The following is a 13,365-nucleotide window of genomic DNA, read 5'->3' as shown; positions in this document are numbered from 1 at the left end:
GCATATATGTACAATTGTATATTATTCAGCTATTTAAAAGAAGGGAATCCTGCCATTTGCAGCAGCATAGATGGACCTGGAGGGCATTATGCTAAGTGAAATAAGTCAGAATAAGACAAATAGTGCATGACCTCACTTTTAGGTAGAATCTTTAAAAATAATAATAAACTTTAAAAAGTGGTCAGATTTGTGATTACCATTGGCATGGGATAGGGGAAGTGGAAACTGTGTAAAGATGGTCATAAGGTATAAACTATCAGTTATAGGATAAATACTATGGATATAAAGTACAACATGATAACTATTGTTAGCACTGTTCTACAATACATATAAAAGTAGAGTAAATCCTAAGAGTTCACATAACAAGGAAATTTCTTTCTTTTTTTTTTTTTTTGTACCTATATGAGATGTTAACTAAACTTATTGTGGTAATCATTTCACAATATATCTAAATCAAATCATTATGCTGTATATCATAAACTTATACAGTATTGTATGTCAATTATATCTCAATAAAACTGGAGAAAAATACATTATTAGTAACCAACATAATGCAACTATAAAAATGAGACATGAGGGCGCCTGGGTGGCTCAGTGGTTTAAGCCGCTGCCTTCGGCTCAGGTCATGATCTCAGGGTCCTGGGATCGAGTCCCGCATCGGGCTCTCTGCTCAGCAGGGAGCCTGCTTCCCTCTCTCTATGCCTGCCTCTCCATCTACTTGTGATTTCTCTCTGTCAAATAAATAAATAAAATCTTTAAAAAAAAAATGAGACATGAATGTTTTTTTTCTATAAATATAAAAAGAAATATTTTTAAATATCATCCATATGCCTATAAGGATACCATAAGATGACATCCTCATCAACACATCTTTTGAGAATATATTTTGGAAAGCAATTTGGCAATATGTATTGCGAGCATTAAATTGTATATATCTTTAAAATGTATATGACAATACTTTGACATTATCATTTTCTTTCAAACAATCTATTCCAGGAAAATATTCTAAAATTTAACATGTAAACCCAAAGATTTTTATTGCATTATTTTAAGACTGGAAAACTCAAAATTGCATAAATACACTAGGGAAATATTATAAATATAACACTCACTATTATGTAGCATTGAAGAGTTTTAATTACATGGAAAAAATGCTTACATAAGCAAGATACTAAATTGTACATCCTTTATGACCACACAGGTACAAATAAAAATTGTTAGAACAAAATAGAGCAAAGAAAATATGCTAACCTCTTATCTGAATTTATGTCTGCTTGATAAAATTATCAGTAACTTTTTAGCACTCAGCTTTTCTGAATCTTCCAAATTTTTTTGTTAGTATATATTACTTTGATAATCAGAATTTTTAAAAATTACAATAGTGATACCAAACACACAGAATGTTTCAAGAAAAAATAAAATAACTTATATGTAAGAATTTTGTCACAGTGCCTGGCATGAGATGAGTTATCAGTAAGCACTGTTTTCCTTCTCTGGCAAGTACAGATGCAGGGTAAATAGTTTAGTATTTGAGAACTCAGGTTCTGCTCTCAGAACTAAATTCAGTTATTGGCATTCTCACTTACTAGATGTGAAACCTTGAATAAATTATCTAATCTTCAATGACTTCACCTATAAAATAAAAATAAGTAATATTTAACATGTTGGATTATTATGGGAGTTAAATGAACTTATTCCAAAAATGTACTCATTTTACTGCCTATAACAAAGCAATCTTGTAATTGCTTTGTTATAGGCATTTAAAGGGCAAAGTAAAAGAACAGCTATGGGCATGGACTGATTTTGGATTCAGAATTTAAAAATGAGTAATCAAAATAGGCATCCCTTTAATTATAGAAAGAGACTCAGAATTGCATGTCAAATGGACAGTGTCAACAGATGAGAGTTGACTTGCTAATCCAGTATGAGAAAAGGAGTGTTAGATGTTTGGGAAAAAAATCATCAAAACATGTGTCCTTGGGGTAATGTCCATATAGCTGAGGAAACTCAACAAAGAATCCCTTTAGGTAAGATGGCTTTGGCCCAGCAAGAGTTTCACAGGGACAAGTAGAGAATCTAAGTTTTCACTTTCATCACTGTTAGAAGGTGGGAGGGGGGGAAACACATCTTCTCCAACTTTCAAAAACTCATTTCCCCAAATGCACTGAAAGTGAAAGCACAAGGGATGGAACTCAGATCCAAGGGAAATGTTTATCAGCAGTCCCTGACTCCTATTCTCCATCAGTTCTTGAATCAACTCCTTCAACAAAGGTCAGGTGCCCATATTGCATGAATGTGGGACAGAGAAAAATATGTTGTATTTTGAGTGTGGAAATCTGAGTCTAAGAAAGTACCTTTCTAACCTTTCTAGTTGAAGAAGAAATAATTACTTTCAAAGGTGGTCAACTCAAAAGGCAAAAAGTAAAAAGGTAATTTTATTGCTTTCATTTGCTCTGGTTCTACTATTGTCATGGTTTTTATTATCTTTATTCTAAACTACAACATTCTCCATAAAATTTACTGGAGGAAAGTAAAACCCAAAATGGAAAGTAATTTTAATTTCCTTTTTGTTTCTTTTAGGGAAGAAAATAGACTGAGGATGAACTACGACTCTTTCTAATGAGAGAGGAGTAACAACACAATCCTCTCCAGGAGCTAACAGTTACCATTTCTCATGTGGCACTTAATTTTTTTTTTAATGTAACTTCTAATCCCTGCCCTAGATTTATGAATTGATATTGGTCACCCAAAAGTAAAATGCAGCTTCAGGATGCCCTGTTGGTAATCTTCCCTTTCTTCTCAACCTTGGCACAGAGGCTGACTTCATTGAGTTTAAATCCAAGTAGTAATTGAAGAGGGATGAGACCTTACATGGCAAGTCAAACATGACACAGATCATGGGCTCCCCAGAACCTTGGAATATCTCAGGAATAGTAAAGTTCATTAAAAAGTGCTCAAAGAAGGTAGAAGATCCGGAAAAGTAAGTATCTTCAAAAACAATATCTTATGATAATTATTTTTGAGATTATAAGTGATACATGTACTCATAGAAATTTCATAGACATGTATAAAGAAAAGAATTACATAACCTATCATTTAACCTTGAAAAAATGCCACTATTTTTATTTTTACAGGAATTTTTCTGTTCCTTTGTATTATTTACTTTCTTTACAGAAATGTAGATAAAGAACTACATAATCCCTTAATACACAGAGAGCTCTATAAATAACTTTATAAACCTTTATTATTCAAGGAATCAGCATTATCTTATTGCTTTTTTCTAGATTTTTTTCATTTGGGTATAGTCAACATTAGTTACTTTATGTTACATTAGTTATACAATGTTACATTAGTGTCAGGTACATAACAAAGTGATTCAAACTCTCTATATGTTTTTAAAAATTTAGAATCCCAATCCCCATCTATTCCTTTTGAGTCAGAATCTGTATTTTAATATGATCCCCAGAAATTCTTCTGTATTGCTATGATTAACTTATTTTTTTCTACATCTCAATTTTTATTTAATGTGTACAGAGGCTTTAAAAGGTCTAGATATTTCCAGATTTCCTGCCAGAAAAAAAAAATTACAAGTTTATATTCCCCCCAACAGTTCTTCTGAGTGTCATTTCATTGCACCTTCACCAACACTGGTATAATGATGACCTATGCTAATTTGAAAAGCAGAAGAAAAATTATCTTTTTCAACTTTAAGCTACATTTTTCTAAAAATGTGGGATGTTAACTTCCACAATTTTTACACTGACATTACATATTCACCTCTTTAAATGCCCCTTAATTTTACTGAAAGGAGTATTTCTGATTTTTAAGATATTTCACCATGCAGGAATATAAATATATGTCCCAAAACATCCTTTGCATTGAAAATTATACAAGAATTCAGTAGGTAGTTAGTGAAATTGTATTGTATCTTTGAAGTCATTTAGATCAGTGATTAGCTATAAAACCAATTGAAGTTTAGAAAATAAGCTTGAAAGGACTGTACCAGCACATAAATGTTCAATAAATGCTGGCAAATGACAATTAAAAGAAAATGAACTAAAGTGCATCAAAGACAGCAGTCAAGAAGTTAATGCTGCTATTTAAAAATATTTTATGGAAAATGGTATGCAATATTATTCATGATACACGTACTGAAACTATGGAAGATGGGCAGTATTACAGTCAGCTCTTAAATTTTCCAGGGTCAGAAATACCAAATCATATTGTCATCTTAGAAGTAATTTTATGTGGAAAAAGTAATAAATGATGAGAAAGAGAGAGAGAGACAGAAACAAATAGAGAGAGACCAGTAAAATAAAGTGATTATAAAGAAAGCATGAGTTTCTCTAAGGAATTTAGTGAGCTTTTCACTAGACTAAGACCTAAATGAGAAGGTCTTAACAACACTAGCTGATAGCATTGTAGTGAGATGGTCTCCTCACTTGCAATGTTTATGAGATTTAAAAAAAAAAAAAAAAGACGGGGCCATTTCCTGCCCTCTGGAGAGAGAAAGGCATGACACCCATCAATCTAAATTAAAATATGGCCAGCTCCAAAAAATCATCTTCTTTTCAAAGCATGAAGAACACATGTTTAAGAGAGAATTGTTATGACAATTTAGCAAAACAGCACTCAAAAATTATAAATAAACAAAAGTTCTCAGACCTAGACAAATTATATACCCAGATGCAGAGAGACCATGACTAGAATCTCTATAAAGGGTTCTGAAGAAAGAAAAAAAAATTTTTTTTTTTTTTTTCTTCTTAATACTTTTTTTTTTTTTTTTTTTTATAAACATATATTTTTTATATACATATATTTTTATCCCCAGGTCTGTGAATCACCAGGTTTACACACTTCACAGCACTCACCAAATTTTTTTAAACTGAAATTGAGTAAAGGTACCAGTTTTTAAGCCCAAAATTTGCTTCTAAAAATTTTTCATAAACCATCCATTTAATAATATATGTCAGAATGTCTTCCAGAGATAACACTGTCATTTTCACCACCTTTGTACTACTTATATATTTTTGAGCTTAGCCATCTATCAACAATTGTTAATAATAATAGATGCTGATGTAGAAAAATTTTAAGTGATATGAAAAAGAATTTTCTCATGTTCTACATATTTTAGTCATAGGTGAAATATGAGAAATTTTATCAAATTTATAGGCAATAAAATAGAAAAGAAAGATAGTATTTTATAGTCTTAAGATCTTAATTGATTGAAACACTTGGTAAAATTCAGTAATTATTAACCTCTCTCACTTTGAAAACTCAACGACACAAGCATCAAATAGGACCAAACTTGTTTTAAAGAAGTTCTTATGAATAAACTCTGAAGACTTGGGCAAAATAAAAATTCAGTAACAGTCAAGAGTATAAAGTTACCGTCTAAAAAAATCTAATGTCAACTTAAGTCCGCCTGAGTTTCTAGAGCAAAAGAACTTATGACACGTATGCTCTGTGTCAGTCACACAGTATGAGGGGTACTGTGTTCGCTTTTAGTAAGGTCACATCTTCCAAAGGGTGCTGAGTGAAATAAGTCAGGCAGAGAGAGTCAATTGTCATATGGTTTTACTTATTTGTGGAGCATAACAAATAGCATGGAGGACAAGGGGAGATGGAGAGGAGAAGGGAGTTGGGGGAAATTGGAAGGGGAGGTGAACCATGAGAGACTATGGACTCTGAAAAACAATCTGAGGGTTTTGAAGGGGCGGGGGGTGAGGTTGGGAGAACCAGGTGGTGGGTATTAGAGAGGGCATGGATTGCATGGAGCACTGGGTGTGGTGCAAAAGCAATGAATACTGTTACACTGAAAATAAATAAAAAATTTTAAAAAAAAAAAGACAACTAGGATAGTGAGCATTCTGTAAATTATGTCAAATTCAGTTAAAGAAACCAAGAGTGCTTAGTATAAATTGAGAAGATTCAAAGAAGACATGAGCCCCTTCCTCAAATATTTTTAATTGATGCTGTATAGACTTATTCTTTTTTTTTAAAGATTTTATTTATTTGACAGAGAGAAATCACAAGTAGGCAGAGAGGCAGGCAGAGAGAGAGAGAGGAGGAAGCAGGCTCCCTGCAAGAGCAGAGAGCCTGATGTCGGGCTCGATCCCAGGACCCTGGGATCATGACCTGAGCCAAAGGCAGAGGCTTTAACCCACTGAGCCACCCAGGCGCCTCTGTGTAGACTTATTCTGAGCATCAGTATAATGTAATGAAAGAACACAGATCTGCCAGGACTGGCACTTACTGCCTTCCTGTGGCTCAATTATTACTTCTGTAGTTGTTGGAAGATCAAGAAGGATCATGCACAGTCCAAATCCTGATGGACTGTGTGCATATAGTGAGCACACAGTAAGTGCTAACCTTCCTTCCCTGCAAAAGAAGTAAGCAAGACCAAGGGGACAAATCAAGATGGGAATGTGACTCAAGAATGCAAGCGAGAACTCGGAAGTTTATTACAACTTCTCAAAATGAAAGCTGTTCTGCCATTCATTGAGCTCTTTGTCATAGATTGTTCCAGCAGAAGCTAGATGAACAATCCGCAAGCAGGCTGAAGACAGGGGCTCTTACTGCTGGCAGGAAGAGAGACCACAGAATCCCTAAAGTTACTTCCTGCTCCAAGATTCAGTAAAGTCAGATCAATAACTTTTTAGATCCCACTTTAACCCATGATATCTCTGAGGCCAATGATTATGAGCAATACATTATTCCAAGAAATACAAGGTTAGATTTGACAGTTTATTTCCTCCAGAGTACAAAGAACAGAATCCCACTTTTTACTGAAGTGAATCCCTAGGACATAGCCCATTGAATCAGTTGTCCTTCATGCTACAAGAACAACTGGAAAACAGAGACTCAGGCAGGCAGTGTAGAAATAGAATAACATTATCTAAGTGGTGAAGAAAGTTTCAATAACAAAAAGTCTTTAATAAATCAAAGACTGCAACAAATAGAAATATAGCACCCCAAACTGCAAAGAAGCATGCCTGCAGCCCCCTTACATGTCCTCACTGTCTATCACACCTTCTTAATACCTTCTCTTTAAAAATATATTATTTTCATTACTTCTTTAATTATTTATCTTAATTTTGCAGAAATGGGTAAAAGGTAACCAGCCTCCTCAAAACAGAGAAGGTGAACATTGCATAGAAGAAAAGTCAGGTAAGAAAAATAACTACCATACTCGGAATGATATTTGTGTGCCTTTTAACTTCTTATTACAAAGGGAGAGAGAGAGAGAGAGCGCCATGTAAAAATGAAAAATAAAAGGAAAAAAAAATCCACAATCCCACCAAAGTGATATAATTTGAGGGGAGTCTGGGATACGTCACAGCTCTCCTCTCAGATGATGCAGTGATGTCTACAGCACCAACAATTTTTTTTTTTTTTGGTGCACTTTTTCTCTGGAATGGGAGACATTCTGGACACATCTACTCTGAAGTTCCCTTAAAATAGTGACCGTAAAATGAAAGCCAGAAAGCATGGACTCGTGTCCTGACCCTGTCACTGACTGGTTTGGAAATCTCAGGCATTTAATCTCTTTGAGTCTTTATTTCCTCATATATAAAATGGGGGCAAAAGTCCTTGCTGTGGCTCCCCTATAGAGTAATTAAGAAGCTTCCCCCAAAAGATACACACTAGACATAAGGGTTAACTTGCTCGAAGGAATCCCTTTCAAGCCACCCTCCCAAAGTGCGAGTTGCCTCCTACCAAGTTCAATGGAATGAAGTATCCATTTCCTGTCGTTTAATGACTGTCTCCTTCACATGACTGAGGCCAGGAGTCCTGCTATTAGCTTGGCATGTCCTAGAGCTGCAACCACAAAGCTTGAACTGCAACCCCCATCACACTAGGAGAAGAGCTGGCACACCTCTCCTCCATCCCCAAACTCTGAGACTAAAGAAAGGACTAAATCAGGTTTCCTTCATGTTGATATTATATCCTGACACATTAGTGGAGGAGTTATCACTTCCCTAATCCTATTGCTAGAAATAAATAAATAAATAGATAGATAGATAGATAGATAAATAAATAAATAAAATTTAAGAATGACAACTCAGAGCTTAAGGCTTGAAGTGCCTTCTTAAAATGTAATATCCTAGATTTTGGTATGCCACCATGGTTATAGTGAGCAAAATAAAAGGGGCCTGCATGCCTGTAATATATCCTAGGTCTACAAGTTTCCCCCATAAATGTTGCTCTATTATATTTGGTGTGGGTGCCATCTTGTCATGTGCCCTTGTGTGCATAACATGGAAAATGAAAACTGCCAAAGTCTTCACAGATGCTAGGGGTTCAGGTTATGCATGAATTTACTGGATATTCCCCCCCAGAGAAATGGGTGTTTTAAGAAAAAGAGAATAGAGCATTTGACTTCTGAGCTTCTAAAATAGGAAAGGAAGAAAAAGGTGAAACAGAGATAACACACCATATTCCAAACGTTTTCTGGGTTTAACTTAACCTCAGTCAAGACTTAAAATTTAGATAATCTTCTCTCTATTCCCTTGTATTCAAAAGAAGAGCCAGAATTTTTCCAGAGCTGAATAAGCCACAAAATCCAGAAATACCAGAAAAGGACGCTGATTTCCAAAAATCGGCCTATTTTGAAATAGTATTTGTTGGTGCTCCTCTGTTATGATCCCTTGCATACGTCTGATCCTCATTTCCCAGGACATCCCACAGAAGGGCCAGGCATGGGACTGGTAGGTAAGTATGGGGGGGTAGGGGGGAAAGGATCCCCCAGGAAGTTCTGCAGGTCAGAAGTATGTAGCCTTAACACCCACTATGATGTAGCCATCAGAAAAATGATCCTATCATCTAAGACTGCAATGGTGGCCTTGCCAAGAAACAGTCTACTGAGAAGAAGCCTCTAGTGTATCTGATGGGCAAAAAATGGCCTTCAAAAGAAGCTTCTAAGGGAGTTGCATTTGGTGTGGTCTGAGAGGACTGAGAAACGTCTCTTACTCATACACATACACATGTACTCACACAGGAACACAACACACATAAGGCATGTCCTGAGCCTGTCACTGGCTAAAATTCCACAAGGAAAAACATTCTTTAGCACTTTAAAATAAGCCTAATTTATAAGATTTACAAAGGAGTATAACATCAAGCAGAATAAACCCTGAACAGTTTAGAATAGCTTATATTTTGGTAACATTTTATAATTTTTAAACTGCTTTTGCATATATAATTTTACTCAATTTTCAGGTCATCCTGGCTGTGGAAGTATGATTATTCATATTTTAAAGAGAAAGAAACGTAGTCTCAAAACTTAAACTATTTCCTGAGAAAATACTCCTTAGGTAGTACAAAGCCTAGAACTGTAATGTCTCCAAATGTGTGCTCTGCCATACCAGTGGGTCCCAAACCCAGGTGGAGCCCACACATTTCAAAGGCTCCCTCAGATGGTTCTAATAATATCAAATCCTGGAGCCCATGTGGCAGCATCCTACACACAGAGAATAGATACTAATGGCCTATAAATGGTCACTTGATGTAACTAAATTAGAACATGCTTAAAGTCACTCTGTTGTTATTTTCATAGCTGGCTTCAAAGCCTCATGTTCTCTCATTTCTATCACTTATCCTATAGCACTATTTTGTTTTGTTTTTAAGATTTTTTTTATTTATTTGACAGACAGAGATCACAAGTAGGCAGAGAGAGAGGAGGAAGCAGGCCCCCACTGAACAGAGAGCCGGATGAGGGACTCGATCCCAGGACCCTGGGATCATGACCTGAGCCGAAGGCAGAGGCTTTAACCCACTGAGCCACCCAGGCAACCTGATAGTACTGTTTTGTTCAGTAAAGCTGTCAATTCTAATTTGTTTTGTAGTTGAATTGTCAATGTCAATGTTTATATCTTCAGTCAGCCACCTATTTGTACAGGCTAGACAATGGAGAATGTTCTCCAAAGCTGGGCACACTGGACATCCCAATGAGAGATACAGAAAGGAAGTACCTGAATTTCTATTTTAACATAAAGAAAACTTTTTTCAAAATATTTACCAATATTTATAGTATATAAATATTTATAGTATATAGATTGACAGTGGTCTGTATGCAGTTTAAAAGTGAAGAGTCAATTATAGAAGAGTATACTCAACAAATGTATTTTTGGAGCACCCAAAAAAAAAAAAAAAAAAATAGGAACCCTTGGTCCAGTCTCCCTCTCCTGTCAAGAAAATGCGCTGTCTCCTGGGGAGGAGTCAGGAGGCATAATTCCCTCCGTACATGTAACTTCTGCTGTAATCCTCACAGGACAGAAGGAAATGACTTCAGAGGCCAGAAATATTTCTCACACTGTGAGCGAATTCATCCTCTTGGGCTTCCCTTGCTGCTGGGAAATACAGTTCCTCCTCTTTTCCATATTCTTTGTGACTTATATCCTGACACTCCTTGGAAACATGGCCATCGTGTGTGCAGTGCGCTGGGACCGCCGGCTGCACACCCCGATGTACATTCTGCTGGCCAACTTCTCCTTTCTAGAAATCTGCTATGTCAACTCTGATGTGCCCAACATGCTGGCCAACTTCCTCTCCCATACCAAAACCATCTCCTTTGCTCGGTGCCTCCTCCAGTTGTACTTCTTCTTCTCACTGGGCACAACCGAATGTTTATTTCTGTCCATCATGGCCTATGACCGGTTCCTGGCAATCTGCCACCCCCTGCACTATCCCACGGTCATGACTATTAAGTTTTGCTGCAGCCTGGTCATTTTTTGCTGGGTCTATGGTTTTCTCTGGTTTCTGATCCCAGTGATACTTGTTACCCAGCTACCATTTTGTGGCCCAAATGTAATTGATGACTTTCTGTGTGACCTGGGTCCTCTGCTGGCCTTGGCTTCAGCCTGCGTCCCAATCCCAGGGACAGTTCTCATATGTGGCACCATGAGTTCCCTCCTCATCTTCGCTACCTTTTTCTACATTATAGGTTCCTATACCCTAGTGCTGAGGGCCGTAGTGCAGGTGCCCTCAATTGCTGGCCGGAAGAAGGCCTTTTCTACCTGCTCCTCTCATCTGGCTGTTGTATTTCTCTTCTATGGTTCTGTCATGATGACATATGTGAGCCCAGGGTCAGGACAAGCAGAGGGAATGCAGAAGTTCACTACTCTGTTCTACTCAGTTTTGACCCCCTTTTTCAACCCCATGATCTACAGCCTCCGGAATAAAGAAATGAAGGATGCCTTGAAGAAAGTTCTAGGAGTTTCATAAAACTGGTCTGTAATGGTAATGTCTTATTCCCAGATGAGTTCAGACTGTGAGCTTCCTGTCAGTAAGCAGTTAAGAAACTGGCAAACAGATGTGAACATTTTGAAGAAGGTGTTTCAAAATTCTAAATATCCAGTCATCAATGAAGCCTTTCCCCAGGTGAAATTAACTCTCTTTTCCATAGCACATTGTGTATACTTCTATTGAACATGATTTTCTTCCTGTTTTAGTTAGCTATTCATAAGTCAGTCCTACGTGCCTCCTTATTCTTAATAGACTGTCAATTTTTTAAGAGCAGGGCCTATGTTTTACTAATTTCTATAACTCCAGAACCCAACATCACACCTAGCACAAAAATTTCAATAATGTCAATTTCAATCAAGAAAATAAATTTGTTCATATTTCCTCACTAGATTCTGTCACCCTTGTCATCCTATCAACAGCCAGAATAATATCTAAAGAAAGTATGAGAACTCCATTACAATCTATATTTTACATATCCTACAGATGAAATGAGAAAACCTCTAGAAGTATGTGAAGTTAGTCTAAAGTAGCTGGACCAATCATTAAATGATTATCAAATCAATGGAAGAGCCTCACCAAGATGAAAGTTAATCTCTTAAGAAATTACCTGCTTCCTTCTCTTCGTCAATCCCTTTACTCAATAATGCAACTGCTTTATTTTATTTTCTTCTTACTAACCGTGCTGTCACTCCTGCACATTTGAAAATACATTATACATCTCTTACAACTGAAAATGTGGTTTGGGGATCATTAGCTGGGCATCACTGGGGATCTTCTTAGAAGGTAGAATCTCGGGACCCATCTCAGGCCTATTGAATTAGAATCTGCATTTTATCCTCGTGAGTTATTACACACACTAAAGTTGGAAAACCACTGATTTACAGCTGATTCTCTGTTGGCTCACAGTAATCACAACCACATGTAGTTCTAAAGATAGCTACCTCCACTCAAACAGTTGTTCGCAACTGTTTGACTCAGATTTGGGGTGGAGTATAGACACAGGTATTCTAAAAATCTCCCTAGGAAACTGTAATACAGAGAGAGGGCCGAGAATCACTGCATTCAAATTTAGGGACTTCTATGGGGTGCCTGGGTGGTTCAGTCATTTAAGCATCCAACTCTTGATTTCAGCTCAGGTCATGATCTCAATGTTGTGAGATCAAGCCCCACATAGTCTCCACACATGGCATGGAGCCTGCTTAAAGATTCTCTCTCTCCCTCTGCCCTACGCCCCTCTTCCCTCTCAAAAAAAAAAAAATTAGCGTCTTCTAAATTCTACAATAACACAGAATGAGACCACATCCATCCACATTCTTTTTCTTTCCAAAACCCCCCTTGGTACAAAACAACCAACTTGAATGTTAGAATAAGATGTGTTGTAACACAGTATAATAATCACTACTTGCTAAAAATATTTTTGTTTTTGAAACTTTTTTTTAATATTTTTGCACATTTACATTTGGGAGATAGGTATATGAAAAAGAATAGGGACTATGAAATACTATTCTGGCACTGTACTAGCCTTTGGAATAACCCAAATTAGCAATATTTCTTTCCTGTCCTCAAAGAAACCACAACCCAGTGATGGAAATAAACTTTCCCTAACTTTTTTGTTTTATAACAGCTTGACTGAAAAACAGTTTACATACCATAAAATTCACCTTTTTAAAAGTGCACAATTCAGTGTTTTTAGTTTACTCACATAATTGTGCAATTATTACCACTAACAAATTTTACAAATTTACAAATTTTACAAATTTTACAAATTTAACAAATATTTTCATAACCTCAAAAAGAACCCCCATATCCATTAGCAGGCATTCCCTATTCCCCTCTCCCTTCAGCCCCTGAAAACCACTAATCTACTTTCTGTTCCTATGGATTTTACCTATTCTGGACATTTCAAAAAAGTGGGATCATGCACTGTGTAGCCTTCTGTGGCTGGTTCACTTTACTTGCATAATGTTCATCCACAAACTCAACCATGTATAGCATGTGTGAGTACTTTATTCTTTTTATTGCAAAATAATATTATGCTGTATGGATATACCACATTTGTTTACACATTCATCAACTGATGGACATTTAAGCTGTTCCTACTTTTTTGCTAATATGAAT

The 13,365-nt window shown here is 36.4% G+C and overlaps 1 protein-coding gene across 1 annotated transcript; it reads left to right on the top strand.

Moving 5' to 3' along the window:
• The first annotated feature begins 10,284 nt into the window (after positions 1-10,284).
• On the top strand, positions 10,285-11,226 carry LOC131836046 (olfactory receptor 11H6-like). The gene has a single exon (XM_059181062.1). The coding sequence runs from the start codon at positions 10,285-10,287 to the stop codon at positions 11,224-11,226; it is 942 nt and encodes a 313-aa protein (XP_059037045.1).
• Positions 11,227-13,365: the final 2,139 nt, after the last annotated feature.

The sequence above is a fragment of the Mustela lutreola genome, chromosome 7 (assembly GCF_030435805.1).
Source record: "Mustela lutreola isolate mMusLut2 chromosome 7, mMusLut2.pri, whole genome shotgun sequence".
Classification (NCBI taxonomy): Eukaryota; Metazoa; Chordata; class Mammalia; order Carnivora; family Mustelidae; genus Mustela; species Mustela lutreola.
The sequence above is the reverse complement of the archived record's forward strand: the minus strand, read 5'-3'. Positions and strand labels throughout refer to the sequence as shown.